At 35.7% G+C, this 27,943-nt stretch overlaps 1 protein-coding gene and 1 long non-coding RNA gene across 5 annotated transcripts; one reads left to right on the top strand and one right to left on the bottom strand.

Moving 5' to 3' along the window:
* Positions 1 to 374: 374 nt before the first annotated feature.
* Positions 375 to 2,385, bottom strand: LOC135606676 (uncharacterized). Its single transcript, XR_010484874.1, has 2 exons — positions 2,248 to 2,385; positions 375 to 676 (listed from the first exon to the last, which is right to left on the bottom strand). It is a non-coding gene; the product is annotated as an uncharacterized LOC135606676 (long non-coding RNA).
* On the top strand, positions 545 to 27,943 carry LOC135606663 (uncharacterized). Of its 4 annotated transcripts, none has more exons than XM_065097729.1 (19): positions 545 to 685; positions 2,069 to 3,664; positions 5,146 to 5,478; positions 5,585 to 5,857; positions 5,994 to 6,968; positions 8,009 to 9,475; positions 10,698 to 12,197; positions 13,032 to 13,361; positions 13,519 to 13,596; positions 13,680 to 13,913; positions 13,995 to 14,969; positions 15,782 to 16,741; positions 17,827 to 19,272; positions 20,071 to 20,409; positions 21,089 to 22,105; positions 24,030 to 24,173; positions 24,264 to 25,196; positions 25,344 to 25,838; positions 25,941 to 27,943. In XM_065097729.1, exons 1-19 carry the CDS (start codon positions 644 to 646, stop codon positions 27,714 to 27,716), a joined length of 14,913 nt encoding a protein of 4,970 aa, XP_064953801.1. In that variant the 5' UTR covers positions 545 to 643; the 3' UTR covers positions 27,717 to 27,943. The 4 variants fall into 4 exon arrangements, with proteins under 4 accessions (XP_064953801.1, XP_064953797.1, XP_064953793.1 ...); XM_065097725.1 differs by having other exon boundaries at positions 7,976 to 9,475; positions 24,030 to 24,152; XM_065097721.1 differs by having other exon boundaries at positions 7,976 to 9,475.

Here is a 27,943-nt window from a genome sequence, read left to right as displayed (position 1 = left end):
TGTTTGGTTTTATTGTATTGGTTCCATCATCATTGTCATCATTGTTATCCTCGGAGGCGGCTACTATCTCTTTTTCTTCTTTTTCTTTTCTTTTTCTATTAACTTCATCCAACCAAATTCTGGCAACAACTCTTATGTTCAACCTTGCTGACTGAAATTACTGACAAATGAAAACAACCTGACTCAAATTAAAAACAAGAACAACAGGTTTTTACTGAAAACCCCTCGAAAACAATTTTACAGTCTCGTGCCAAAATGATGTCTAATAATAGAGCAAGCATGAGCTGCTACAGCATTCAATAAGAGTAGCTGTAGAGCCCACCACAGCAAGCATGAGCATCTCAAAGAACAATGACCTGGCTAACAGCAAGATATAGTTTTCATCTCATTGCTAATAAACTTTTGAAACATGGTAGTTTGCATTATAAAAGGCAACAATTGCTTCTGCATGAACAGGAACTAAGTAGAGGTTTTATACTGATGAACTGCAGCAGCATTATTAGATGTCACTGTTGCATTTGGAACCACAGCCAACAGAAGTTGAAGAGTCTGGAGGAGTATAAAAGCCTCTTACTTTTTGAGCCCCATCCATACTTTTCCCAAGAAGAAGCTCCCCTAGCCAAATTCCTCCTGAGCTGATGCAATGGCAGCTGAAGCTGGAGTGGAGGAAGCCATCCTAGAAGAGGTAAGGAAAAGAAATCTTCAGTTTCAGCCCTACATCCCATGTGCATGACACTAAGCTCAAAACTTTAGAAAAGAAAATGAAAAGAATTATAAATGATGGAAACTTATAGTTCTACTTCAGATTTTCAGCACTACAGTAGACCAAAAATTAGTTCTTGATTCTAATATTTCATGGAACTTTCATAGTGAAAAGTGATTTTTAATTACACATGGAGTCCAGATATCTATCGGTTGTGCCTGATCGAAGTCAGATCTTGGCGCCACAAAAGAATACAGGAAATAGAAGAACCAGAATCTGAACTATATGCAGTCAACTTATAGGTTTAGTATAACACTAAATTTACTGCTGATTGAATTGTCAATATCCATATTTGCGAGTTAAAACTGAAAATGGAAAAACTATTTCTCTGAATTTCCGTAGTTCAAAATTTTGCCAAGAAATGTTCATTTTGCATGTGTTGTTGATTTTTAAACCTTCATTCAATTTTCCACTATAAAAATGCAAAAAAGAAATCAAAGACTAATTTTACTTATTGGTAACGAGTAATCAGATCATTTGTTGCAGTTATATTAGGATCACACAATACGGTTGAATATATCTGCTCTTGGGGCATAACACCACAACCAAGTCATAATTCTCTTATGTTTTGCATGTGCTTTTGCAAATAATTTATGCTGATAATACAATATCATTAATAGAATAAACAGTGGCGAAGTTGGGCACATGAAAACAAATGTTTGATGTGATGGAACTAGAAATCTACAAAGTTGGATCGAAAGAGGAAGCAGTCAGTTCAAAATTTCTTTCCTTTTCTATTTCTACTTTCTTAAGTAGCAGGGATGGAGCTACAGAAAGGCATCACACTATTCAGATGAAAAGAAAAATAGTTCTACAATTCAAACTTCAAAGTTTGTTGGTCCAGTAGTAGCATTCTTCTACCATGAATGCCTGCCAGTGGATCATCAACAGAGAAATTAATTACATAAGACAAAATAGAATTGCGTCATATGGATAATATGCAATGTCAAACCCATCTGTGTGACTCCTCTCTTAAGCTCCAAATTGCTTAATTATTTCACCCAGTGTGAGTGGTTTGCATATATCAATGCACTTGCACCTCTTTGTACAAGAATAGACAAGTATGTCAATCTTACTAACAGTCATGTAAGAAAAAAACCATTAGAAAATGATAAATCATCAGTTTAAGTTTTAATTCTTATGTTATAGTTTATCCAAATATCAAATAATGAAAACAAAGATGCCACTGTATATCAGTGATGTCTACGTATAACTTGTTATTTTACCTAATTCGTAGTAACAACTGGAGCAACCTGGTTTCATAGTAACAACTGGAACTGCAACATTTCCATCCTTTTTTTTCAGAAGTTGCAACATCAATCAGGAGATTTAGGATATGTACAAAATCCAAGCTCATTCATAGAAAAGGAAGTAATCGATTCGAAGGAACATCAAAATCCAATTTCAGTTGTTTTTGATTACTCTCAAACAATTGGGCCAAGCCAAACTTATGGAGCTGAAGCAGCAACAGGTGAAGGCATTACCATCGATGAGAAGGCTAAAAATGAGAACTTGCACTCCATTGCTATTGGAATACTGGATAAATCTGAGGGTGAAGTTTTTGTTGAAGCACCTTCCAGAGATCAGATTCCTTTCAGTAATGATGCAGATGTTGATTTACATGGTAATAACTCTGTTGAAGGGAAAAAGGAGGATTTAGAGAGTGCAATCTTAGTGAAGAAAGAGAGAGAAAATGAAGTGCAAGAGAGAAAAGAAGAAAGTGCTACTGAAAACAATCTTTCTTTGAGTGAGAAAATGCATGAAATTGAAAAAATGGAAAGTCCTAAGGCTGAACAAGTTCAAAATCATGGAACCTTGGAAGATCAAATTGAAAATAGAGAACAGGAAAGTGCAGTTGCAATGACAAGCCCTGAAAAGATTGACACAAGGGAAATAACAGAAAATGAAGTAGCTAGAAAGGAAGGTAAAATTGAAGATTCACTGGACAAGAAGTTGGAAGAATCCTGTAAAGTTCCAGAGTCAGAAAATGTGAGACAAGATGTACCTAGACCAGTGTCTGTAAATGAGCTTCATTCATCAACTGCTGATGACAAAACTGTTCAAGATCAAGAAATCACACACACAAGCAATGAAAAGGAAACTGTGATTCAGAAGGAGGACGAAAATGATGCAAGGAACTTTAATGCTTCTCCTTATTCACATTTAAGAAATCAGATAGAATCAATAACTGAAGAAAGAAAAGCTGAAGAACTTCAAGAGACATCTGAAGTTGTGCAAAATAAGGATCAGTTGCAGGAAAGAGGAATTTCCCAGGAAGAAATGGAGCCACACCGTGTAAATTCTGACATGCAATTGTCACAGGCCCAAAATGAAGAAGTAGATGAGCAAGATGAGGCAAAAATTACACAGACGAATCAGAATGAGAGCCATGATATGGAAGTATCATTGGGGTTGTTAGGTCAAAAGTTTATACATGAAATGAAAGAGAAAATCAGAGACATGGAGATGATCGCTTCTGGAGGTGAAACCAACGAGGCAGAAGCAATAATGACAGATGAGGCAGACGCCAGAATGAATGTGGATGAGGAACAAAAGCGAATGGAGGAACATAATGAATTTAATGAAATGAAGCAAGAGAAGCAAACCTTTGAAGATAATATGCAGATTGATACCTGTCATGGCACTTTAACCAAGCATAGTCCAGATAATGTCCTGGAGGATGATAAGTGCCAAGAAAAATTTGAAATTTCCAACAATGAGATCCCCGAGAAAATAATCATGTCTAAAATAGGTGTTTCCATTGAAGAAGCAGCTGGTGAACCACCAGAGAAAACACAAGTACCACAGGAAGAGGGTGAAGAAGTTGTAACAGCTGAGGAAACAATAGCCAGAATAATCACTGAAGATCCGAGCAGCATACCACATTGTGAAGATGAAAAGGTGAAAATATCATTATGCAATACATAATTCTCATCATTCATATTAAACATATGAAAGCAAATCATGAAATACACACGAAATACAAGCAAGAAAAAAAATAGAAAGGCAATAAATAAGAGAAAGATCCCCATTATAATGCTACTGCTAGTGTTTCTGTTGTATCATAACTTCTAGTTTATGTCAAAAGACTCAAAACTGACCCATGTGATTCAGAAAGAAACATATATCTAGTAACTAGCCTGTCCAGGGTTTATATACAGAAGAATGATATGAGAAAAATGGACACCGATCAACAATTTTGGTCACCTATTAAGATATATCACATATACAAATACATAATGATGAACGCACATCATTTACACAAATATCAGCATTATATAATGAGCTTGATTTGACAAATAGTAGCAATCTTTTATGAAAGAGTAGTATATGAACATCAGTAGAACCTCGAGTTCCCTACCTGGTCAACCTGTCAACATCTTATGATGGATCATGAATTTAGACACTCATGAGTTATGGGATAGTGTGTCCTGGTAATTTTGTTCTGTTCTCGTTCTTTTAGTCCAAACAGATGTGGATTAGGGATATCCACTTTCAGGCAGATATCATCACTGCACTATAGTTGGACAGAAAGTGTTCCACCATGGTTTCTGTCTGTTTTAAGCTCCAACATCACTGGAGTCACTTGTGTAATTGTTGCTTGTTTTCTAGATAAATTTATTTCTTCCTATCAGAAGAAAAAGAAATCTCTTATAGCCAGTTTTATACTGCTTATCTTTCATATGCTGATGGCCTTAGAGATGACATATTGTTGAATAACTACTAATAATACACAAAGATCACAACAACCTTAATTTATTTCTGTTGTTATAAGAGAAAACTGACATTGTGTCAATAATTCCAAAGTGGCCTTGGCTGAATCTTATGGTCATTGGTCATAATTTTCGAAATCTCAGATGACCTTAATAATGGCAGTATAGGAAATGACTAATGAAAAAATGATCATTAGCAACAATGATAAACTTTATATCAATAAGATAGTTGAACAACACAAATATGTTAAAGTGGCAAAGAATCATAATTTTCAATATTTCCATCTGACATACAAACCTACTAAACTATAGACACATAAGACAGGTTTATAACTGTAAAAAAGCAACATTTCAGAAGTTACACTTGGTTTCAGACTTAGTATTTGAGTAGAAAGAGTCCGAAAAAATAATCAGTAAACAGAAACCAGAAGGAAACGATGAAATGATGATCAGTATTTGAGTAGTATTTGATTTAGAACTCAGAAGGAAATGATGATCTCGTATATTATTATTACTATTATTATTATTACTACTACTACTACTACTACTATTTTGGTTCAATCTGATTCTTTATATCATAAACAGAAACGATGAGCAATGTCATTTATCTTTCAATGTTACACTTTAATCAGAGATTCTTGTAATTATCTGTTATCTCACTTTTAGCAGGTCCCTGAAATGGTCAATGCATATTACAACACTGAAACTTCACAGGAGGATAACCTGAAAAAGGATGCAAAAGATACTCCCACTAATGACACCCCAAACTTGCATAAGGTATATGATCCAGCAGTCAGAAAACTTGAAGAAACTCCAAGCTGTGTGGCTGAAGAACTAATTCAGCAAACAACTACCACCAAAGACAACGTAGATATACAGCTGTACAAGGAAAGTACGGAGCCTGAGAACCTTGCAGTCATCTCAAACTCAATGAACAAAGACCAAAATGGTAAATCTGAAGAGCTTAGGTTAGACAACTCAAGAAAAGATGATAAACCTCAGGTAAAAGTTAGCGCTTTTCAAATCCATTGTTTTCTAACTCTGCAGTTTGGTTAATAGTTAATACAAAGCTCAAGCATTTGACATTAATGAAACTGCAACTTTGAAGGACGAGGGAGGTATAGAGAAGACCGCAGGTGACATTCCTGTAACAGTTTGCAAGAAGCAGGAAGACTCCCATTCTGTTGCTGAAGAACAGAATAACCAAACTAAAGACTTTGACGACAACAAAAAAGATGATGTCAACCGGGAAAAGATGGAGTCTGAGAACCTTGAGATTGCACCAGATTTGGTACATGAGGAAAAGATGCAACAATCAGTGAATGAATTAGAAGCGGAAGGGACTCACAACTTCACAAATGATGTTAACCACAATGACATGGTTGGTTCTCATCTACTTCCAAACATTTATGATCTCCATAACAGAATTAATTTAGAAAATCATTCCCTTAACAATATAATTCGGATTCTTTAAACTTACATAATAGTCCTAACTATTAATTTGACCTTTTTGTCAGGCTTCACAAATCCATGTTGTGTTCCATGACAATGAAACTGCAAAAGCAAAGAATGATAGTATCTTAGACAATAAAATGGATGAAAATTTCAACAAGTATGAATTGGTCATGGACGACCTTATCGAGAAGAATGAACAGCCATTAAATTCAGACAGAAAAACTGATACTTTACAAGTATCCAGGGAAATACTTGAAGAAACTCTACATATTATAAATGAGAAGCATGAGGATGATAAACATGAAGTGCGCAGAAACATGGATCTGATAGACCAAGATCCTATATCTGAGACTGTTGAAGAGATATGCAGAATGACTTCAGGAGAACAAATTCATGAGGCAATTGCTGATAAAAATATTATGAATTTTGCCAACTCACAGGGCATAGTATACATGAACAAGGAAGTTGGCTCTTCATCCTTCACACAAAGTCCTCTGGAAGAAAATACTTTGGGAGCAGCCATTCTAGAAGAATCTGATAAGAATATTTATGATGAAACATCAGTTGAGGTAGCTCTGGAAGATACACATGAAACAAAAGAAGCTAACAAGAGGATAGAAGGTTTTGTTTCCACAGATGAATTGGCATATAAGGTAAGAGGAGTTACCTTTGGTGAGGAGCAAAAGGAAGGTGAAGAGCTAAATAAAATAGATGAACTGAAAGGAGGAGAGGAAACTATTAAAGAAATTAGTAGTGCAATCTCTCCACCAAATACTATGGATGAATATTTAGATCATGTCCACCAGAATGACAAGAGTGAAAAAGAGCATGAGAATACCGAGGCTGAGGTCCTTGAGACAACCATCCTTGCAGAAATAAATTCTTCCACCAGAGAACTTGTTGAGGAAAAGGATCTCCCCAACCAGCAAGAGGAAAGCTTTGAAGAAAAGGCTAAAATATGGACACCCCAAGAAGAAGCACTAGTTGGAAGCAATATTGCAAAAGCAAGTGACAGTAGAGAGAATGAAGATGCAAAGGTATCAAAACATTGCACTTATTAGCCTTATATTCATATTTTGTTGTCTACTTTTGACTTTCCTTGTCATCCCTCTAAGATGAATACAGCTCTTTGAGCAACATGTCATTTCCTTTCATTCTAGTAGAATTTTAGAGGGTCTCATACTCAACTTTGAGTTAAACTTACCAACTAGTGAAATTGACTAGACTAAAAATTCAGTACTAGCTGACAACTAATTGAGTTGATCGGCAAACTTGATTAAACCTTTCATGAACTGGATCACCCTCTAGAGTCAACACCATAATGATGATCAACAGAATCAGAAATCAATGAGAGAATAAATCTGTAACTCTATCAGCTTTTATTTGTTAATTTTTCAATTCTCAATCCTCCAAAAAATATGACAAAGGTGTTAACAACAAGAGGACTCACGAGATTCTTAGTATCATTTGGAGAGAAGAGTTTTATCTCTTTTTTGTGGACCAAAAGGTGGACTAAATCTTCCACCAGTTTGCACTAAAAAAAAAATAAAAATAAGCTCATTTAAGATGACAAACTGAACTTATATCTCTCTCAATACATAGATATTTTTTCTGGCAGTCTCAAGTCTCTACCTCTTTGCCCTGCATGTCCAACATTTTGCCCAGCACATTGCAACCATATACAAATTACATGATAAGATATAATTTGATATTGGTATAGTCTTAGGCTTACTACTACCTTGTTATACATAAATTTAGCTCAAAAGTATTTACTTGATAGGCTTTGTTCCTTACAGTTCAGGTCATACTACTTAGCAACTCTTATAATCTAAAAACTCTAAACTACTGTTCTAGCTGCTTGAATAAGCATAAAATCCAGCTTATTCCAGTGCTATCAAGTGTTAAATAGCACCAAATCTTTATTGAAGAAGTCAAATTTTATGAACTTCACCTTTCTCTGTTAACAGAAAGATTGGCCATTAATGAGTATATTAAAATATGACTCCCACTGGACATTTTAGTAAAGTTATTTTCTTTTAAGCAGATATCTGATATCATCCATGTAAACATCAACAAGGAACCCACAAGAGACAATGACAAAGACATGAACAATAGCATTAGTGATGTACCTGACACAGACGACTTGGTTGGGCAATACATACAAGCTGTAAACAATAACCAAGAAATAGTCCTGGACTTCAAATGCAAGGAAAAGATTGAAGAAGCCAGTCACACAAAAGAGAGCACAGTAGCTGACAACAACATAGAAGAGGCATGCCAGAAACTTGAATCAATCTCAGAATTAGTAAACCAATCTAAGACTCCGGAGGGGACTAGTGAAGTGATGATGTCTCAGAACTCAAAAAATGATGCCAATCTTAGTGCTGACATAATTGATGCAAGTGAAATCACAGAAAACAAAGAATTTGCTAAAATGGAACAACCACAAGTCAGCCAAGGCAATGTTGACATATTGGCAAATACGGAGGCTTCAATTATCCAGGACCAGATGATTAGCAAATATGATGAAGGAATTTGCAGTATGCAACATAAAGAGGATAGCCTACAATCAGAAGATGGCATTCAAAACACTAACATGGATAAAGGTGAGGATGAGAAAGACACCATTGAAGTTTCACATGAAGAAGAGAACTTGGGAGGAGACTGCCACATTGCAGGATCCGTAAATACAAGAGATAACATACCTAGAGCAGTGTCTGTAGATGAATCTCATCCAACACCAACTGCAGAAGACAAAACCTTTCAGGATCAAGAAATCACAGACACAGAAGGCAAAAAGAAAAATGTGATTTGGACAGAGGATGAAAGTGAAGATAGCAACTTTGATGCTTTTTATGCACAGTTACCAAGGCAGGAAGACTCAGGAGTTGAAGAAGAAAATCATGAAAACCTTGAATTGACATTTGAACTGGAGAAAAATAAGGATCAGGACCAGGAAACTTTAGATGTTCTGGATGAAATGGGCCTTCATAGTGTAGAGTCTGACATGCAAATATTCAATACTCAAAAAGAGGAAGTAAATGACCAGGATGAAGCTGATGACAATCATATGCAAATGAATCAGACTGAGTGCCATGATGTGGAGGTATCATCTGAGGTGATAGTTCACGAGGTTGTTTTGGAAGATAAAACAGATGAGGCAGAAGCAAGAATGAACCTGGATGAGGAGAACAAAAAATACAATCAAGATAATGAACTAATACAGGGGAAGGAGGCTTCTGAAGACAATATGCAGGTTAATGCCTGTGATGGCGCTCCAATAAATCAAACTCTAAATGACACCCTGGAGATAGACAAATGCAAAGAAAATATTGAAATTTCCTCCATCGAGATCACAGAGAAAACAATCGAGTATGAAATATATGCTTCTATTGAAGAAGATGCTGCTGCTGCTGAAAAGGAACATTCAGTTAAATCAAAACTACCTCAAGAAGAGAGTGAAGCAGTTCTAACAACTGAGAAAGCAGTAGCCAGAATAAGCATTGAAGATCCAAGCAGCATACCAGATAATGAAGACGAAAAGGTGAAGAAAAATCATTAAACACAATTCTTATCATGCATATTATATAGAAGCAAGCAATTTATGAAATACACACAGTAAATAAAAGAAAAGAAATTGTTAAAAAAAATTCAATAAATTGCAGAAAATCCTCATTATCATGCAACTATTAACTCTAGTTTTTCAATCCTTATCCATGTAGTTCAGACAGAAATATTTGTGGCTTCTTGTGAGTAGTCTAGCCAGGGCTTGTTTACAGATTAATGTGAGAGAAATGGGCTTACAGTATGGCAAATCTTATCTGATTTTTACTTTTTTTGGTCAATGGGACCATCGTCTGGACCGGATAATCAATTTTGGGCAGATACCTTCTTTGCATTGTACTTGGATTGAAAATGTTCTCTAGAATTTGTCTGTTTTGAGATTCCACGTCCTAGAGTTATATTGTAGGCATTGATTTATATTGTAGAGTGATGCAAACATGATAATATGGCCAATAATGATGAAGATCCTATCTGTTTGTCTGATATACAAACTAATAAGCCATTGGTACCTAGGACAAATAGAGGTTCATAACTTGAAAAGAGATCTTAGAAGCTTTACTCAGACTTAATATCAGCATTTGAAGATAAAAAATCACAATACAATCAGTAAAATAGAAGGCTCCAGGATTTAAGAACTCAATGGAATGATGATCTCAGCATATGGTTTTCCTGATCAACCTAATTATTTCTATTATATACCCAAGAAAATGATCATAAACATAATAAATAACAAGTCCATGAATCTTCCAAAATTACATATTAATCAGAGCTTACTATGATTATCTGATATATCTTTTTTTTTGGAAGCAGAACCCTGAAATGCTCGATGCTTATAACACTGAAACTGCAAAAGAGGTTCACCTGAAAAAGAGTCTTTGGCTTAGTACTACCTTGTTATACATAAATTTAGCTCAAAATGCTTTACTTGATAGGCTTTATTCCTTACAGTTCAGGACATACTATTTAGCAACTCTTATAATCTAAAAACTCTAAGTCTGAACTACTGTTCTAACTGCTTGAATAAGCATAAAATCCAGCTTATTCCAGTGCTATCAAGTGTTAGATAGCACCGAATCTTTATTGAATAAGTCAAATATTATGAACTTCACCTTTCTCTGTTAACACAAAAATTGGCCATTAATGAGTATATTAAAATATGATTCCAACTGGACATTTTACTAAAGTTATTTTCTTTTAAGCAGGTATCTGATGTCATCCATATAAACATCGACAAGGAACCCACAAGAGACACTGACAAAGACAAGAACAATAGCATTAGTGATGAACCTGACACAGACGACTTGGTTGGGCAACACATACAAGCTGTAAATAATAACCAAGAAATAGTCCTGGACTTCGAATGCAAAGAACAGATTGAAGAAGCAAGTCACACAAAAGAGAGCACAGTAGCTGACAACAACATAGAAGAGGCATGCCAGAAACTTGAATCAATCTCAGAATTAGTACACCAATCTAAGACTCCGGAGGGGACTAGTGAAGTGATGATGTCTCAGAACTCAAAAAATGATGCCAATCTTAGTGCTGACATAATTGATGCAAGTGAAATCACAGAAACCAAAGATTTTGCTAAAATGGAACAACCACAAGTCAGCCAAGGCAATGTTGACATATTGACAAATACGGAGGCTTCAATTATCCAGGACCAGATGATTAGCAAATATGATGAAGGAATTTGCAGTATGCAACAAAAAGAGGATAGCCTACCATCAGAAGATGGCATTCAAAACACTAACATGGATAAAGGTGAGGATGAGAAAGACACCATTGAAGTTTCACATGAAGAAGAGAACTTGGGAGGAGACTGCCACATTGCAGGATCCGTAAATACAAGAGATAACAGACCTAGAGCAGTGTCTGTAGATGAATCTCATCCAACACCAACTGCAGAAGACAAAACCTTTCAGGATCAAGAAATCACAGACACAGAAGACAAAAAGAAAAATGTGATTTGGACAGAGGATGAAAGTGAAGATAGCAACTTTGATGCTTTTTATGCACAGTTACCAAGGCAGGAAGACTCAGGAGTTGAAGAAGAAAATCATGAAAACCTTGAAGTGACATTTGAACTGGAGAAAAATAAGGATCAGGGCCAGGAAACTTTAGATGTTCTGGATGAAATGGGCCTTCATAGTGTAGAGTCTGACATGCAAATATTCAATACTCAAAACGAGGAAGTATATGACCAAGATGAAGCTGATGACAATCATATGCAAATGAATCAGACTGAGTGCCATGATGTGGAGGTATCATCTGAGGTGATAGTTCACGAGGTTGTTTTGGAAGATAAAACAGATGAGGCAGAAGCAAGAACGAACCTGGATGAGGAGAACCAAAAATACAATCAAGATAATGAACTAATACAGGGGAAGGAAGCTTCTGAAGACAATATACAGGTTAATGCCTGTGATGGCGCTCCAATAAATCAAACTCTAAATGACACCGTGGAGATAGACAAATGCAAAGAAAATATTGAAATTTCCTCCATTGAGATCACAGAGAAAACAATCGAGTATGAAATATATGCTTCTATTGAAGAAGATGCTGTTGCTGCTGAAAAGGAACATTCAGTTAAATCAAAACTACCTCAAGAAGAGAGTGAAGCAGTTCTAACAACTGAGAAAGCAGTAGCCAGAATAAGCATTGAAGATCCAAGCAGCATACCAGATAATGAAGACGAAAAGGTGAAGAAAAATCATTAAACACAATTCTTATCATGCATATTATATAGAAGCAAGCAATTTATGAAATACACACAGTAAATAAAAGAAAATAAATTGTTAGAAAACAATTCAATAAATTGCAGAAAATCATCGTTATCATGCAACTATTAACTCTAGTTTTTCAATCCTTATCCATTGAGTTCAGACAGAAATATCTGTGGCTTCTTGTGAGTAGTCTAGCCAGGGTTTGTTTACAGATTAATGTGAGAGAAATGAGCTCACAGTATGGCAAATCTTTTATCTGATTTTTACGTTTTTTGGTCAATGGGACCATGGTCTGGACTGGATAATCAATTTTGGGCAGATACCTTCTTTGCATTGTACTTGGACCGAAAATATTCTCCAGAATTTTTGTCTGTTTTGAGATTCCACATCCTAGAGTTATATTGTAGGCATTGATTTATATTGTAGAGTGATACTAACATGATAATATGGCCAATAATGATGAAGCTCCAGTCTGTTTGTCTGATATACAAACTAATAAGCCACTGGAACCTAGGACAAATAGAGGTTCATAACTTGAAAAGAGATCTTAGAAGCTTTACTCAGACTTAATATCAGCATTTGAAGATAAAAAATCAAAATACAATAAGTAAAATAGAAGGCTCCAGGATTTAGAACTCAATGGAATGAAGATCTCAGCATATGGTTTTCCTGATCAACCTAATTATTTCTATTATATACCAAGAATATGATCATAAACATAATAAAATAACAATTCCATGAATCTTCCAAAATTACATATTAATCAGAGCTGACTATGACTATCTGATATATCTTTTTTTTCTGAAGCAGAACCCTGAAATACTCAATGCTTATGACACTGAAACTGCAAAAGAGGTTCACTTGAAAAAGAGTCTAGAGGATAATCCCACTAACAATGTCCCAATTCTGGAGAAAGTATATGATCCAGTGGTCAGAGAACCTGAAGGAACTCCATGTTGTGTGGCTGAAGAACTAGCTTATCAATCAACCACTACCAAGGACAATATGGACATACAAATGTACCAGGACACTACGATGGCTGAGAAGATTGCTATCATCTCAAATTCAATGAGTGAAAATCAGAATGGTAAATCAGAAGAGACTAGTTTTGACAATTCAAGTAAAGATGATAAACCTCAGGTAAAGTTGAGCTGTTTGTCAATTCTATGGTTTTTAAACTCTAGAATTTGGTTAGTTTGAAAAGCTTAAGCATCCGATTACTTTAAGCTAACATGTAAATTTCGAGTTCCATCCCAGTTTGATAATGAGAAATGTTATTGCAATTGCAACTATGAAGGATGAAGAAGGTTTGGAGAAGAACATTGGTGAAGTTCCTGAAACCTGGATCACAAATGATGAAATCCTCAACAATATGGTTGATTTCTTTTCGACTGGCACAAATTCCTTAAACTTGCATCCTAAGTCCTAACTCCTTGTTGGTTTGACTTCTTTTATCAGGCTTCTGAAATCCACGTTGTGAACAATGATCAAGAAACTGCAACTGCAATTCAAGAAGACTCCATCAGTTATGTTGCTAATGAACAGATTAACCAAACTACAGACACTGATGACAATAAAAAAGATGAAGCCTACAAGGAAAGGGTGGAATATGAAAAGATTGAGCTTACAACGGACATGGCACATGAGAACCAGATGCAACAATTAGAGACTGATGATAACCTCAACAATATGGTTGATTTCTTTTTCACTGGCAAAGATTCCTTAAACTTGATCCAAGTCCTAACTCTTTATTAATTTGACCTCTTTTATCAGGAGGCTTCTGAAATCCATGATGCGAACAATGACCAAGAAACTGCAACAGCAAAGAATGACAATATCCTAGAAGATAAAATGAATGAAAATTACAGTAAGCATGAATTGATAATGGACTGCTTTATTGAGAAGAATGAACAAGCCTTAATCTCAGGCAACAATGCGGATACTTCACCAGTGCCCAGAAAAATGATTGAAGAAACTTTACAGATTACAAATGAGATGCATGAAGATAATAAAGATGAACTCTGCAAAGTCATGGAGCCAGTTGAACAAGATCCTATATCTGAGAATGGTGAAGAGATTTGCAGAACGTTTTTGGGAGAACATAATCATGAGGCAATTGCAGATACAGAAAATCTGAATTTTGTTGACTTGAAAGACACTGTAAACTTGAACGAAATAGTTGGTTCATCCTCTGCACAAGATCCTCTGGAAGAAAATTCTTGGAGAGCATCCAGACAAGAAGAATCCGAGGAAAACATTTATGAAAAAGGAATTCTTGATGGAGATCTGAAGGATGCACATGAAACAACAGAAGCTACCATAAGAGTTGAAAACATTATTTCTACAAATGAACAGAAAAATAAGGTAACAGTAGGAATTATCTCCAATGAGGAGCAAAAGGCAGGTGAAGAATTCAATAAAAAAAATGAATTGAAACAAGGAGAAGAAATTATTAAAGAAGATATGGTTAGTGTAATATCTCTACCAAATTTTACTGAGAAATCCTTAGATAATCCCCTTGAGGATGACAAGAGTAACAAAGAGCATGAAAATATCAAGGTTGATGTCCTTGAGGCGACCATTCTTGCTAAAGTAAATGTGTTCGCTGGAGAACTTGTTGAAGGAAAGGATCTTTCTGAAGGGCAAGGAGAAAACTTTCAAAAAAAGGCTGAAATACCCCAAGAGGAAGCACCAGCTGGAACTAGTATTGCAGAAGCAAGTCGTGATACCAACAATGAAGTTGCAAAGGTATCAAAATGCCATTACAAATAACCTAAAATTTATCTTTTGTAGTTTGTTTCTTTCCTACCATTCCTTTTAAGATGAATACAGTTCCTTATGCAAGCTTGTCATTTCCCTCTTCATTTAGTTGGATTTTGGAGGGTCCCTTGCTCAATGTATTAGCTAAACTTACCTACAGCCATCTTATTTATCCCTCCATTGCCTAACTTGATCAGACTAAGAAATCAGAACCGAGGACAAAGTTTAAGTTTACAGTTTGTCATATGACTTCATCAATCCTATCCATAAACACCTCTCAATTTTGCTTTGCCCTTTACAGGAAGTACCATAATGTTGATTAAGAACCATAAACAACAGAATGAAACTGTAATTCAAAAGCTTTTCTTTGTTAATCTTTTAATTTTGCATCCTTCATTGATATTTATGCAGCCCCTATATATAAGCAGCATTCTTAGCAGACTTGGATCAGAAAATACAAGAAAGACTATCAACAAGAGAACCCCATATTCTTGCAGGATTATGTCTGCCACCGGTTTCCATTTAAAGGAAAAATAGAAACAAGCCCATCAAAGATGACCAATTGACTTTTTATCTCTCAATCTATAGATATCTATCTGGTAGCCACTAGGCCCTCTATCTCTTTGCTCTGAATTTCTTACAATTGTGCAGTACATCGCAATCATTGACAAAAATACATTTCTTACTAAGAAGTAATTTGGCATCAGTATAGTCATTGACTGCTTGGCTTAGAAATCTTATTCAAACTGACATGATGAATACTTGAAAGTACTATCTCATAATTTGACCTCTTCTATCAGGAGGCTTCTGAAATCAATGATGTGAACAATGACCAAGAAACTGCAACAGCAAAGAATGACAGTATCCTAGAAGATCAAATGGATGAAAATTCCAGTAAGCATGAATTTATTGAGAAGAATGAACAAGCCTTAATCTCAGGCAACAATGTGGATACTTCACCAGTGCCCAGCAAAATGATTGAAGAAACTTTACAGATTACAAATGAGATGCATGAAGATAATAAAGATGAACTTTGCAAATTCGTGGAGCCAGTTGAACAAGATCCTATATCTGAGAATGGTGAAGAGATTTGCAGAACATTTTTGGGAGAACATAATCATGAGGCAATTGCAGATACAGAAAATCTGAATTTTGTTGACTTGAAAGACACTGTAAACGTAAGCGAAATAGTTGGTACATCCTCTGCACAAGATCTGCTGGAAGAAAATTCTTGGAGAGCATCCAGACAAGAAGAATCTGAGGAAAACATTTATGATAAAGGAATTCCTGATGTAGATCTGAATGATGCACATGAAACAACAGAAGACAACAAACGAGTCGAAGACATTATTTCTACAAACGAACAGAAAAATATGGCAACAGTAGGAATTAGCTCCAATGAGGAGCAAAAGGTGGGTGAAGAATTCAATAAAGAAAATGAATTGAAACAAGGAGAAGAAATTATTAAAGAAGATATGGTTAGTGAAATATCACTATCAAATTTTACTGAGAAATCCTTAGATAATCCCCTTGAGGATGACAAGAGTAACAAAGAGCATGAAAATATCAAGGCTGATGTCCTTGAGGCGACCATTCTTGCCGAAGTAAATGCTTTTGCTGGAGAACTTGTTGAAGGAAAGGATCTTTCTGAAGAGCAAGGAGAAAAATTACAAAAAAAGACTGAAATACCCCAAGAGGAAGCACCAGCTGGAACTAGTATTGCAGAAGCAAGTAGTGATACCAAGAATGAAGATGCAAAGGTACCAAGATGCCATTATAAATAACCTTAAATTTATCTTTTAAAGTTTGTTTCTTTCCTACCATTCCTTTTAAGATGAATACAGTTCCTTATGCAAGCTTGTCATTTCCTTCTTCTTTTAGTTGGATTTTGGAGGGTCCCTTACTCAATATATGAGCTAAACTTACCTACAGCCATCTTATGCATCCCTCCATTGCCTAACTTGATCAGACTAAGAAATCAGAAACGAGGACAAAGTTCAAGTTTGCAGTCTGACATATGACTTCATCAATCATATCCATAAACAACTCTCAATTTTGCTTTGCTCTTTACGGGAAGTACCACAATAATGATTAAGAACCAGAAAATAAACAACAGAATGAAACTGTAATTCAAAAGCTTTTCTTTGTTAATTTTTCGATTTTGCATCCTTCTTTGATATTTATGCAGCCCCTATATGTAAGCAGCATTCTTAGCAGACTTGGATCAGAAAATACAAGAAAGACATTATCAACAAGAGAACCCCATATTCTTGCAGGATTGTCTGCCACCGGTTTCCATTTAAAGGAAAAATAGAAATAAGCTCATCAAAGATAACCAATTGACTTTTTATCTCAATCTATAGATATCTATCTGGTAGCCACTAGGCCCTCTACTGCTTTGCCCTGAATTTCTTACAATTGCATAGCACATTGCAATCATTGACAAAATACATTTCTTACTAAGAAGTAATTTTGCACCAGTATAGTCGTTGACTGCTTGGCTTAGAAATCTTATTCAAACTGACATGATGAATACTTGAAAGTACTATCTCATGATACATAGATTGATTTTAAAATGATTTACTCTTTGGACTTTGTTCCTTACAGTTCAGATCATACTATTTAGCAACTCTTATAGTCTAAACTATTGATCTAGTTACTTGGACAAGCATTAAATCCAGCATATTCTAGTGCCATCAAGTGTTACATAGCACTGAATTTTTATTAAAAAAGTCAAATATTATTAACTTCAAGCTTTCTCTCTGTTAAAGATTGGCCACTAATAAGTATATTAAACATATGACTTCCACTGGATTTTTTAGTAAAGATATTATCTTTCAAGCAGATATCTGATGCCGTTCATGTAAACGACCACAAGGAACCCACAAGAGAAAATGATGAAGATATGAACAATAGCATTAGTGATGTACCTGACACAGATCAGTTGGTTGGGCAATACATACAAGGTGCAAACAATAACCAAGAAATAGTCCTGGACTCTGAATGCAAAGACAGCACAGTAGAAGAGTCATGCCAGAAACTTGAATCAATCTCAGAAGTAGTACACCAATCTATAACTCACAAGGGGACTAGCGAATTAATAATGTCTGAGAACTCAGAAAATCATGCTAATCTTAGCCCTGAAATAGTTGATGCAAGTGAAATCATAGAAAACAAAGAATCTAGAATAGAACAACCACAAGTCAGCCAGGGAAATATCGACATCTTGGCAGACACAGAGGCTCCAATCATTCAGAAGGACCAGGTGATGACCAAATATGAAGAAGGAACTTGCAGTATGCCACATGAAGAGAATAGTCTTCCAACAGAAGGTGACATTCAAGACAGTAACCTGGATAAAGGTGAGGATGAGAAAGATACAATTGAAGTTTTACACGAAAAAGAGAACTTGGAAGGAGACTGCCAGGTCGCAGAATCAGTTAATACAAGAGACAACATACCTAGAGCAGTGTCTGTAGATGAGTCTCATCCAGTACCAACTGCTGAAGACAAAACTTTTCAGGATCAAGAAATCACACACACAGAAAATAAAAAGGAAAATGCGATTCAGAAAGTGGAGAAAAGTGATGTTAGCAACTCTGATGCTTCTTATTATTTGCAGTTACCAAAACAGGAAGATTCAACAACGGAAGAAAGAAATTCTGAAAAACTTCAGGAGATATTTGAACTGGTGCCGAAAACAGATCAGTTCCAGGAAAAAGTTGCTCTGAATGAAATGGAGCTTCATACTGTTAAGTCTGATGTGCAAATATTCCACACACAGAATGAGGAAGTAAATGACCAAGATAAGGCTGATGACAAATATACACAAAAGAATCAGAATCAGAATGAAGAAACAGAAAATAACAGAAGCAAGATAATGATTGCTTTGGAAGATGAAACAGATGAGGCAGGAGCAAGGATGAATTTGGATGAAGAGAAAAAGAAACATGATGAAGACAATGAACTGAAACAGGAGAAGCAAGCTTCTGAGGAAAATATGCAGATGAAGACCTGTGATGAAACTCCAACTGATCAAACCCTAGATGACGTCCAAGAGAAAGAAGTGTGCAAAGCAAACGTAGAAGTTTCCTCCATTGAGATCCCAGATAAAATACTCAAGTATGAAATAGGTACATCCATTTTAGAAGTTGCTGCTGCTGCTGAAAAGGAACATTCAGAGAAATCAGAGCTACGTCAAGTAGATGAAGCAGTTCTAACATCTGAGAGAGAAGTAACCAGGACAAACACTGAAGATCCAAGCAGCATACCAGATTTTGAAGATGAAAAGGTGAACAATGAATCATTTTGCAATATATAATTCTTCTCATGCATATTTAACAAAAGCAAATAATTCATGAAATATGAAAAGGAAAAGAAAGAAAGAAAGAAAGAGAAATATGAACAAAATTCAATTCATAGAAGGATAACCCCATCATCATGCAACCACTAACTCTATTATTTTCTATTTAACTTTTTATTCAATCATAATCCATTTTATTCAGACATAAACATATATGGGATCCTGTAATTAGCCTAGCCAGCTTGTTTACATCTGAATGATGAGAGAAATGGATGTCAATCGATAACATTTTGGTAATTATTAACATATATATAATCACATAATAGTGTCCCTGTTCTCTTGTACACAAACATGAATGATTAGTGTTTGAAAATGACTTCACATAGAACAGAAACCCCTGATGAGAAGTTGCAAATAATTTGAACTTTTAGCAGTAACATGAATGAAATGGGCAATAATCATGAAGATCCCACCTGTCCATCTGAAATACAAATCAGCATCAAAGATAACTATGTAAAAGAGAAATCTTAGAAGCTTCACTCAGTTTAGAAACCACAATTTGAAGATAAAGAGTCAAAACACACAGAAAAATAGAAGCCTCCAGGATAGAGAATTCAAAAAATAAAGATGATTTAATTAATTTATTTGTTTACTTTTCTCAACATCATTCTTTCTATTATATTCCAAGAACAAGATTGTAAACAGATAAATCGACAATTCCATGTATCTTCCAGAATTAATTCTTGGAACTTACTACGATTATCTGATGTCTCATTTTTTAAGTAGGTTCCTGAAATGGCAAGTATTTATCATGACAACGAAACTACAAAGGTGATGGACGGAGGTAACCTGGAACAGAATGTAGAAGCAGCTCCAACTAGTGATATCCCAGTTTTGCAGAGCATACATGATCAAGTGGCTAAAGAAACTGAAGAAACACTAAACTGTGTGGCTGAAGAACTAATTCATCAAACAACCACAACCCAGGACAATATAGACATTGACACATACAAGGGAAGTGCAGAGGCTGAGAAGCTTTTCATTTCAAACTCAGTGAAGGAAGAATGCAATTATAAATCAGAAGAGATTGACCTAGACAACTTAAGAAAAGATGACACGACTCAGGTTAGCTCATGTCAAATTCACGGTTTTGAACTTTACAAATTGTTTAGTATAAAGCAATAGAGCTTAAGCAGATTACTTTAAAATGATGATTGTCGTGCCATCATGCGTGTTAAATATATTGAATTTCTGTGCCAAAAGACCCGCACACACCACACCATAATAAGGCAGAGGTGTCAGCATATGGCAAGGCCAATTTTAGCATGTGTTGTCCTCTTTCATCATTAATTGATAATGTGATAAATGTCGAACTGCCATAATGACGGATGAGGAAAGTATACAAAAGAACATTGGTGATATTCCCGAAGAAGTTTGTGAAAAGCATGAAATCTCCAATATTTCTTTTTTCTGAAGAACAGTTTAACCAAACAGAACACTGCAAAGACTACAAGAAAGATTATGCCAACAAAACAAAATTGGAGTGTGATAAGCTTATATTTTTACCTGAATCAGTTCTTGAGAACCAGATTCAACAATCAGCTAGCAAATCAGCAGCGAGGAAGATTCGTGACTAAGCAAATGATGATAACCTCAACAACATGATCCGCTGTTCCTTATCTTCCTCTGGGCAATATTGATCTCCATAATAAGTTTAATTTAGAAAATTGTTCAGTTAGCAATGTGAAACTGATTCCTTAAACATGCATCCTAACCTACTAGTGATCTGACATTTTTTTATCAGGTCTATGAGATCCACGACAGAGAGAATGACCAAGAAACTGCAAAAGCAAAGGATGACAACATTCTAGAAAATAACATGGAGGATGATTCCAATAAGTACGAAATGGTCATGGACAGCTTTATCCAGAAGAATGAACAAGCTGCAAACTTGGACAAGAACATTGGTACTTCACTAATGCCCAAAAAGTTTATTGAAGAAACTGTGCAGATTAGAAATGAGATGCATGAGGATGGTAATGATTCAGTAAGTGAAAATATGGATCTAATTGAACAACATCTAGTGTCGAGGAGTGTGGAAGAGCTTTATAAAGCATTTTCAGGAGAACAGAATCATGAGGCGATTGCTGATACAGAAATTACAGATGTTGTTAACTCACTAGACAATGTGAACATGGATAGAATAGTTGGTTCTTTATGCTCCACACAAACCCCTTTGGAAAAAACAACTGGAAAAGCATCTAGTCCACAAGAATCTCTTGACGCAGATCTAGAGGATAAACATGAAAAAGTAGAAGCTAACAAAGGTATGGAATGTGTTGTTTCTAATGATGAACAGACAAACAAGTTGATGGTAGAAGGTACTTCTACTGAGGAGCAAAAGGAAGGTGAAGAGATCAATAAGAAAAATGAATTGAATCAACAGGAAGATTCTTTAATGATGGTAGAAGGTACCTCTATCGAGGAGCAAAAGGAAGGTGAAGAGCTCAATAAGAAAAATGAATTGAATCAACAGGAAGAAACTATTAAAGAAGATATGGATAGTGAGATCTTTCTAGAAAATACAACTGAGCAATTTCCACAAAATGTCATCAAGAATGACACGGCTGAGGTCCTTGACAGAACCATCTCGGCTGAAGTAAATGCTTCCACTAGAGAACTTACCGAACAAAAGGACCCTACAAAGGAGCAAGAGAAAAGCCTTCAGGAAAAGGCTGGAGTATGTACACCCCAGGAAGAAGCACAAGTTGGAATTGGCGTCGCACATTTGAGTGACAATCCTGATAAAAAAGATGAAAAGGTATCAAGAGCATTACTAAATAATATTGCTGAAATTCATTTTCATGGTTTGTGTTAAACTTAATCATCACTCTGAAATGAAATACAACTTCCAAAGAAAAGTTTGTCATTTCCTCTACTTTTGGTTTCATTGTGGAGGGTCTCACTCAATACATGAGTAAAACTCACCTACTGGTATTTTCTGCATTCTTCCATAGTGTAAAATTGCCTAGGCTAAGAATTTGATACCATGAAGCATTAATGTAAGTTGATAGTCAGTCATGAAATTTGTCAACCCTCTCATGCAGACTTCTTATATTTGACACCCCTACATAAGCAAAGCCATATTTATGGCTGGAAAACCAGGTAATCTGTAAGAGAATAAAACTATAATTCTATCAGTTTTTCGCGATAAACTCTCAATCTTTAATCTTGCCTTCATTTCTATTTATAAAGACCCTATCTACAAGTAGCATTCTTTTTTTGAGAAAAATCTATAATCAGCATTCTAAGTTTCTAACCAGTCAATTAAAAAAAAAGGAGAAAGGCATAACATACAAGACGTAACTCTTAGCAGATGAGAGTTCTCTCTCCCTACAACTTTTGACAAAAAAAGGTGGCATCCACTTATTTCCTTCTACATAAGAATATATAAAAAGAGGCTCATCAAAGTTGAGAAATTGACTATATATCTCTTTCAACATATTACTATCAATTTGGTGTCCTCTACCTGTTTACTCCTAGAATGTAATAAACTTGAACAAATTAGATTTTCATGGTAAGTCAATATCAGTATAGTCTTTGGCCGCTCTGCAAAAATTTTCTTAGACCTGACATAATGAAAATAGTACAACTTCATTGTATATAAGGGTGAGCCTTGGCATCACTGGCCATGTTGCTCTTAAAACTAGGTGACTAGGGTTTTAAGTTATAGAAACAACCCTTCTGCCTGAAAAGGTGAGATGGTTTACAACTTTACACTAACCCTTTTAGACCCGCATTGATGTGTCACTTGCACTGGGCTGCCTTGCTTTTCTTTTTTTTTTTCTTTTTCACTACCTCATGATAGATAGTCTTTGTCTCTTGTGGTTCAAGTTGAATTGTTCAGCAATTACAAATTACTGATAAGTTGAATTGTTCAGCAATTAAAAATTACTGTTCTAGACTAATGGTTACTTGTAAGCATAACATCCAGCTTGTGCAAAAGTATCATCGACTTTTACATAGCATTGAATCTTTATTAAAAAGGCCAAGTTGACCTTTACCTTGTTCCATATGCCCTTTCATTATTGCATAATTGTCAAAGGGGAACTAGTATTAACATAAGAGATTTTATCATCCAAACTGGTCCAAAGAGATAGTTGTTTTCTTTTAGCACAAAATGGTCACTAATTCTGTTGCAAAATCTGAAAATCATACTTCAGAAGGATGCAGATCATAGTGTGACCAATGACAACTGGGAGAGCATAAATGACATTTTAAGTGATAAACCTGCTAAGGGTACATTGACTGACTGATGAAGCAGAATCCAAAAGGCTACAAAGCCAGAGAAAACCAGAGATCAAAGAAGACATAGCAATGGGGAATGAGAATATAAAGCAGGAGGTTGCTTTGATAAGAACCTAGAAATCAGTTCATTCTCTTCCTTTTAAGTCATCCTTTGCCTCATCATTGTTTTCATGTTAACCTTGTTACACAGGCTTCCTTCAATTTAACTTCTGTACAGCAAAATTTGGAAGCTATAACTGAAACAGATCCTGCTAAAGTTGTGATAGCACAAGATGATGCAAGTCATGCTAAAAATGTATGTAGTGGTAGCATTAAAATTGGACCAACTTAGTGCAAAGGAAAAGAACGGAGCAGCCTTTTGAAATAATTATTCTAACATTTCCCTTTGTTATAGTATACCACTCATGTAACAGTTAATATTTCAATGTTCTGGGCAGGATTGCAGAATGACACAGAAAATGGAGTTTCAAGCTACAGAATCTGAATTAACCACTACAAGTCAGCATGTAGTAAGAAAAACTACAAAAGATCAGGAAGCAGTCAAAAACATTGATGAAAAGGTTGAATTGCAACATGCCAATGTAGGCATCAGTTTTGGAGTGTTCCTACTCTTTACATTTGTCTGTCACATCACATTATTAACATCTCAGGTGGTATATTTTTTAATGCAGTTTAAACACACTGAATCTTCAGCACATGGAAAGTTAGAGACAACAACTGAGACAGGACTTGTTGAAGTCGAGCCATCTTGTGATGAAAACATTTCTGATACAAGAGAAGATTCTTTATGTACAATGGAAGCTTCAGATATGAATACCATTCAGATAAACATCGCTGAAGTAACTTCCGAAGCTCATCAAAATGTTTCAAGAGAAGATAATGAAACAAAGGAAACAGCTTTGTTGGAGAATGAAAACAGAAAAGAGCAGGAAGTTGACAAGTGCTTGCCATCTAACAAAACAAAAAACGAGGAAGAGGAAAGAAATTATTTAAACCCTCCTGAGGTGAAAGTTTCTGGGAAAATCTACACAAATGAGTGCATTGAGGACAGAACACAAGAGAAGAAAATTAAAGAAAGTGGCTCACAGGTTGAAAGCATGAAGGATGTGGAAACTGAAAATGTCCTCAACATTTTTTATGCAATGGATGAGATTAACAAGGAAAATAAGTCAGTAATGGACGCAGAAAATAATGAGGACCAGGAAGATGAAACAAGATTAGAATCAGAGGAAGATGAAGACAAAGAGGAAGATAATATACAACCAGACATGAAAGTTTATGAAGCAGCCACTACCAGTGAGTATAACGAGGAAAATATCAAAGAAAAAACCACTGTAAAAAGTGTTTCAGAAAGTCAGAAGTTGGAGGATGTGGAAGCCAAAAACCCCATTTATATGGTTCCAGATGAGCTTGAAATAGCAGATAAAGATACATGTACTGATGAACAAAGACAAGGAGAACAACTAAATCGTGCAGACCTCGAAGAAAAATTTGAGAAAAATAAGGATAGGGCTCGTAAAGCAGTTGAGGAAGTGGGACCATTCAGTTCTAATGAGCAAATTCATGCTTGTGATGCAACAGATAATTTAAGTCCTCAAGAACAGGTAACATTTACCTTGTCTACAGTTTTATTAAACATTTTCTTATTCAAAAGACACAATGCTAAACAAATTTCTAGAAATCTAACACGCTTTTCTCATTTATAAACATGCAAGCATTAGAGCTCCTACTAACTAAGTTTCTTAAAGCAGATCACGAAAATAGTGGATTCAGATATGACAATAGAAGACAATCACAGAAAGATGGTTGATGACCCATGCATCACTGCTGAATTTCATGAAGAAATGAAAAATGTGGCAAAATTTCTTCCACAAATGGAAACACTGGATTTTAAATCCCTTAAGGAGACAGAAACTTCTGAAAATTTTGTCTCACAAGATGTGAGAGGATCAGGGCAAAATGAAATATCAGGTTTGAATTTTCAGGATTATCCAAGAAAAGTCATGAAGCTTCAACAACAATCAGACGAGGAGGTTGACGGATTGAAGATAGAATATCCAATTGTAGAAAATGAGAATATCATACCTGACGACAATAATGTTCCAGAACCTGAAGTTTCTGGTGTAAAAGATGCAGCTAGTGAACATGTTAAGGAAAACAACGATGAATCAAATGATATGGAGCCAAAGGATATGTTGGAGGCTAAGAGATCTGTTACTATACCACAACAGAGCCAGAAGAAAATGGTTAGATTTTGGCATACCGAAAAAGAACACACTACTCCTCTGTCTCTTTTTCTTTCTTTTCACATCCAGATTTTTAGAACTAATAAAGTTTTTTTCTTGCAGATCAACAAATCTGACAACATCTCATCAGATCAAGGTCCCATTATCATGGATCCATCAGAGAAGAGAGGAACCACAACATTAATAGATGAGGAAGAAAGGAATGGTTCATTTGTCATAATTGAGACAGATGGAGAAGTCATAAAATATGGAGACAAGGATCTTGATGAAGTTTCTGAGTTTTTGATCAGAGAATCCACTGAGGGGAATATTGAGACCCAAGCAATGCATGTAGAAGCTGCAAATGATGTTGGTATAAATGAGACAGGTGAAAAGTGTCATGATGAAACCTCCATCTCTCTGTTGCCATCTGAGGCCATTGTAACCAGAGACCAAGACGATAGGGTGAATCTAGAAGAAACTTTGAAGTCAGAATCTGATGTAAGCATTGCCGAAAAGGATGACCATTCAGTGGAATTCAGAGAGAATAAGGAACTTTTAGGAAACTTATCCACCACACAAGCAACAGAAACAAGCATATTAGAAGATGAAAAGGATAGATTGGAAGAAGCAGAAGGACCAAGTTGTGAAGTTGCAGGCTTGAATAGATCAAAAAGTGAGGAGTATGAACTAATTGACCATGATGATTTGCCTGTGTCACATTTGATGGAAGGAATCTTGCAAGGTAAACGTGCCAAGCTTGGTGGTGTGGAGGCTGAAGCTAAGGTAGAAGAGAACATCTCTGTTCAAAGCCATGACACCAGCATCCCAAAACAAGATAGCATTTTGGTCTCACGGTCAACTGAACATGTCAGAGAAGATACAAGCACAAAGGAAGACAAAGTTGGTAAAAAATTTGAAGACAGTTCAGGTCTAATGCTAGAATGCAGCCATGACAATGTTATTGGAAATAATACAAAAGAGTTGATTATAACGGAGGATGAAAGGCCAGAAAGAAATACTAATGATGATTCGCCAGCATCAAAAGTGGGCGGAAATGTATACGAGGACTTCTCAAAAGCAGATTCTTTGCATCATGATGAGAAGATTCAGACAAGCATTATTGGAAAGACCAGCGGAATCCCAATGCACGAGAACAAGGAGAACAAAATGGATATTTTTTCAAAAGAAGGTGGAATAGAAGACATGAGAATTTTTAAGGGAGTTGAAAAGATAGACCAAGATTCCAATGCACTGTTACATGAACAACTAGCTTTCACATCTGAACCAGATGAGGATGCAAAGATTTTGGATAATGGTGAACAAAGTCAACTGAATCTTCAAACTGATGAAATTGGGAAGTACGACTCTTTGATCATAGATAATACAATAGAAGGTACAAAGATTCAGTCCAAAGGTGTAAAAATTGAGTCAAGCAGAGAGGATCAAGATGCAATAAATGAACTTCGAATTCAAAATGTGAAAAGTGATCTAAATGAACAATACATGTCAATTGACTCACATGAGGTCCAGAAATTAGATACCTTTGTGAAATCTACTGATAAAGTTGTTCAGGAGGAAAAGTTCAAGGAGGAAATAAGCCCAAAAGTTCTCATGGATGAAAGGCAAACTAACAAGACAACAGACACCCAATTGGATGATGATAAAACTGATGAAGAAAATGATGAGAAGGAAGATGAAGATGACCATAAAATAATGGAGTCTAGCCATGATTCAGCAGTTCCTGTGGAAGCCCGAGATGCAGTGCTGAAGCCAGCACATAAGAAATCTCATAACATTTTATCAGGTGTTGGATCAAAGGTCAAACGGTCAATTGCAAAAGTTAAGAAAGTGATCACAGGGAAGTCTTCCCACTCAAAGACATTGCCACCACCATAAAACAAATGCATCAGCTGATGAACTTGGAGCATGTTTTGGGATGTAATGATGGATTTTCTTTAGACTGTATTATATGTTAGTATGGCAGATCTAGTGGCTTTATCTGTTTAATTATGTACTTTACTATTTAAATTCAACAAGTACTCTTAGTTAAAATAGTCTAAGTGTGGTACCACCTTCAAGATGTTGAGCATTCAGTATTTTAGTAAAATTTCCAGCTGAGTGCA

Source organism: Musa acuminata, chromosome BXJ1-2 (genome assembly GCF_036884655.1).
Source record: "Musa acuminata AAA Group cultivar baxijiao chromosome BXJ1-2, Cavendish_Baxijiao_AAA, whole genome shotgun sequence".
Lineage (NCBI taxonomy): Eukaryota > Viridiplantae > Streptophyta > Magnoliopsida > Zingiberales > Musaceae > Musa > Musa acuminata.
Note: the sequence above shows the minus strand (reverse complement) of the source record. Positions and strands in the feature narration are given on the sequence as shown.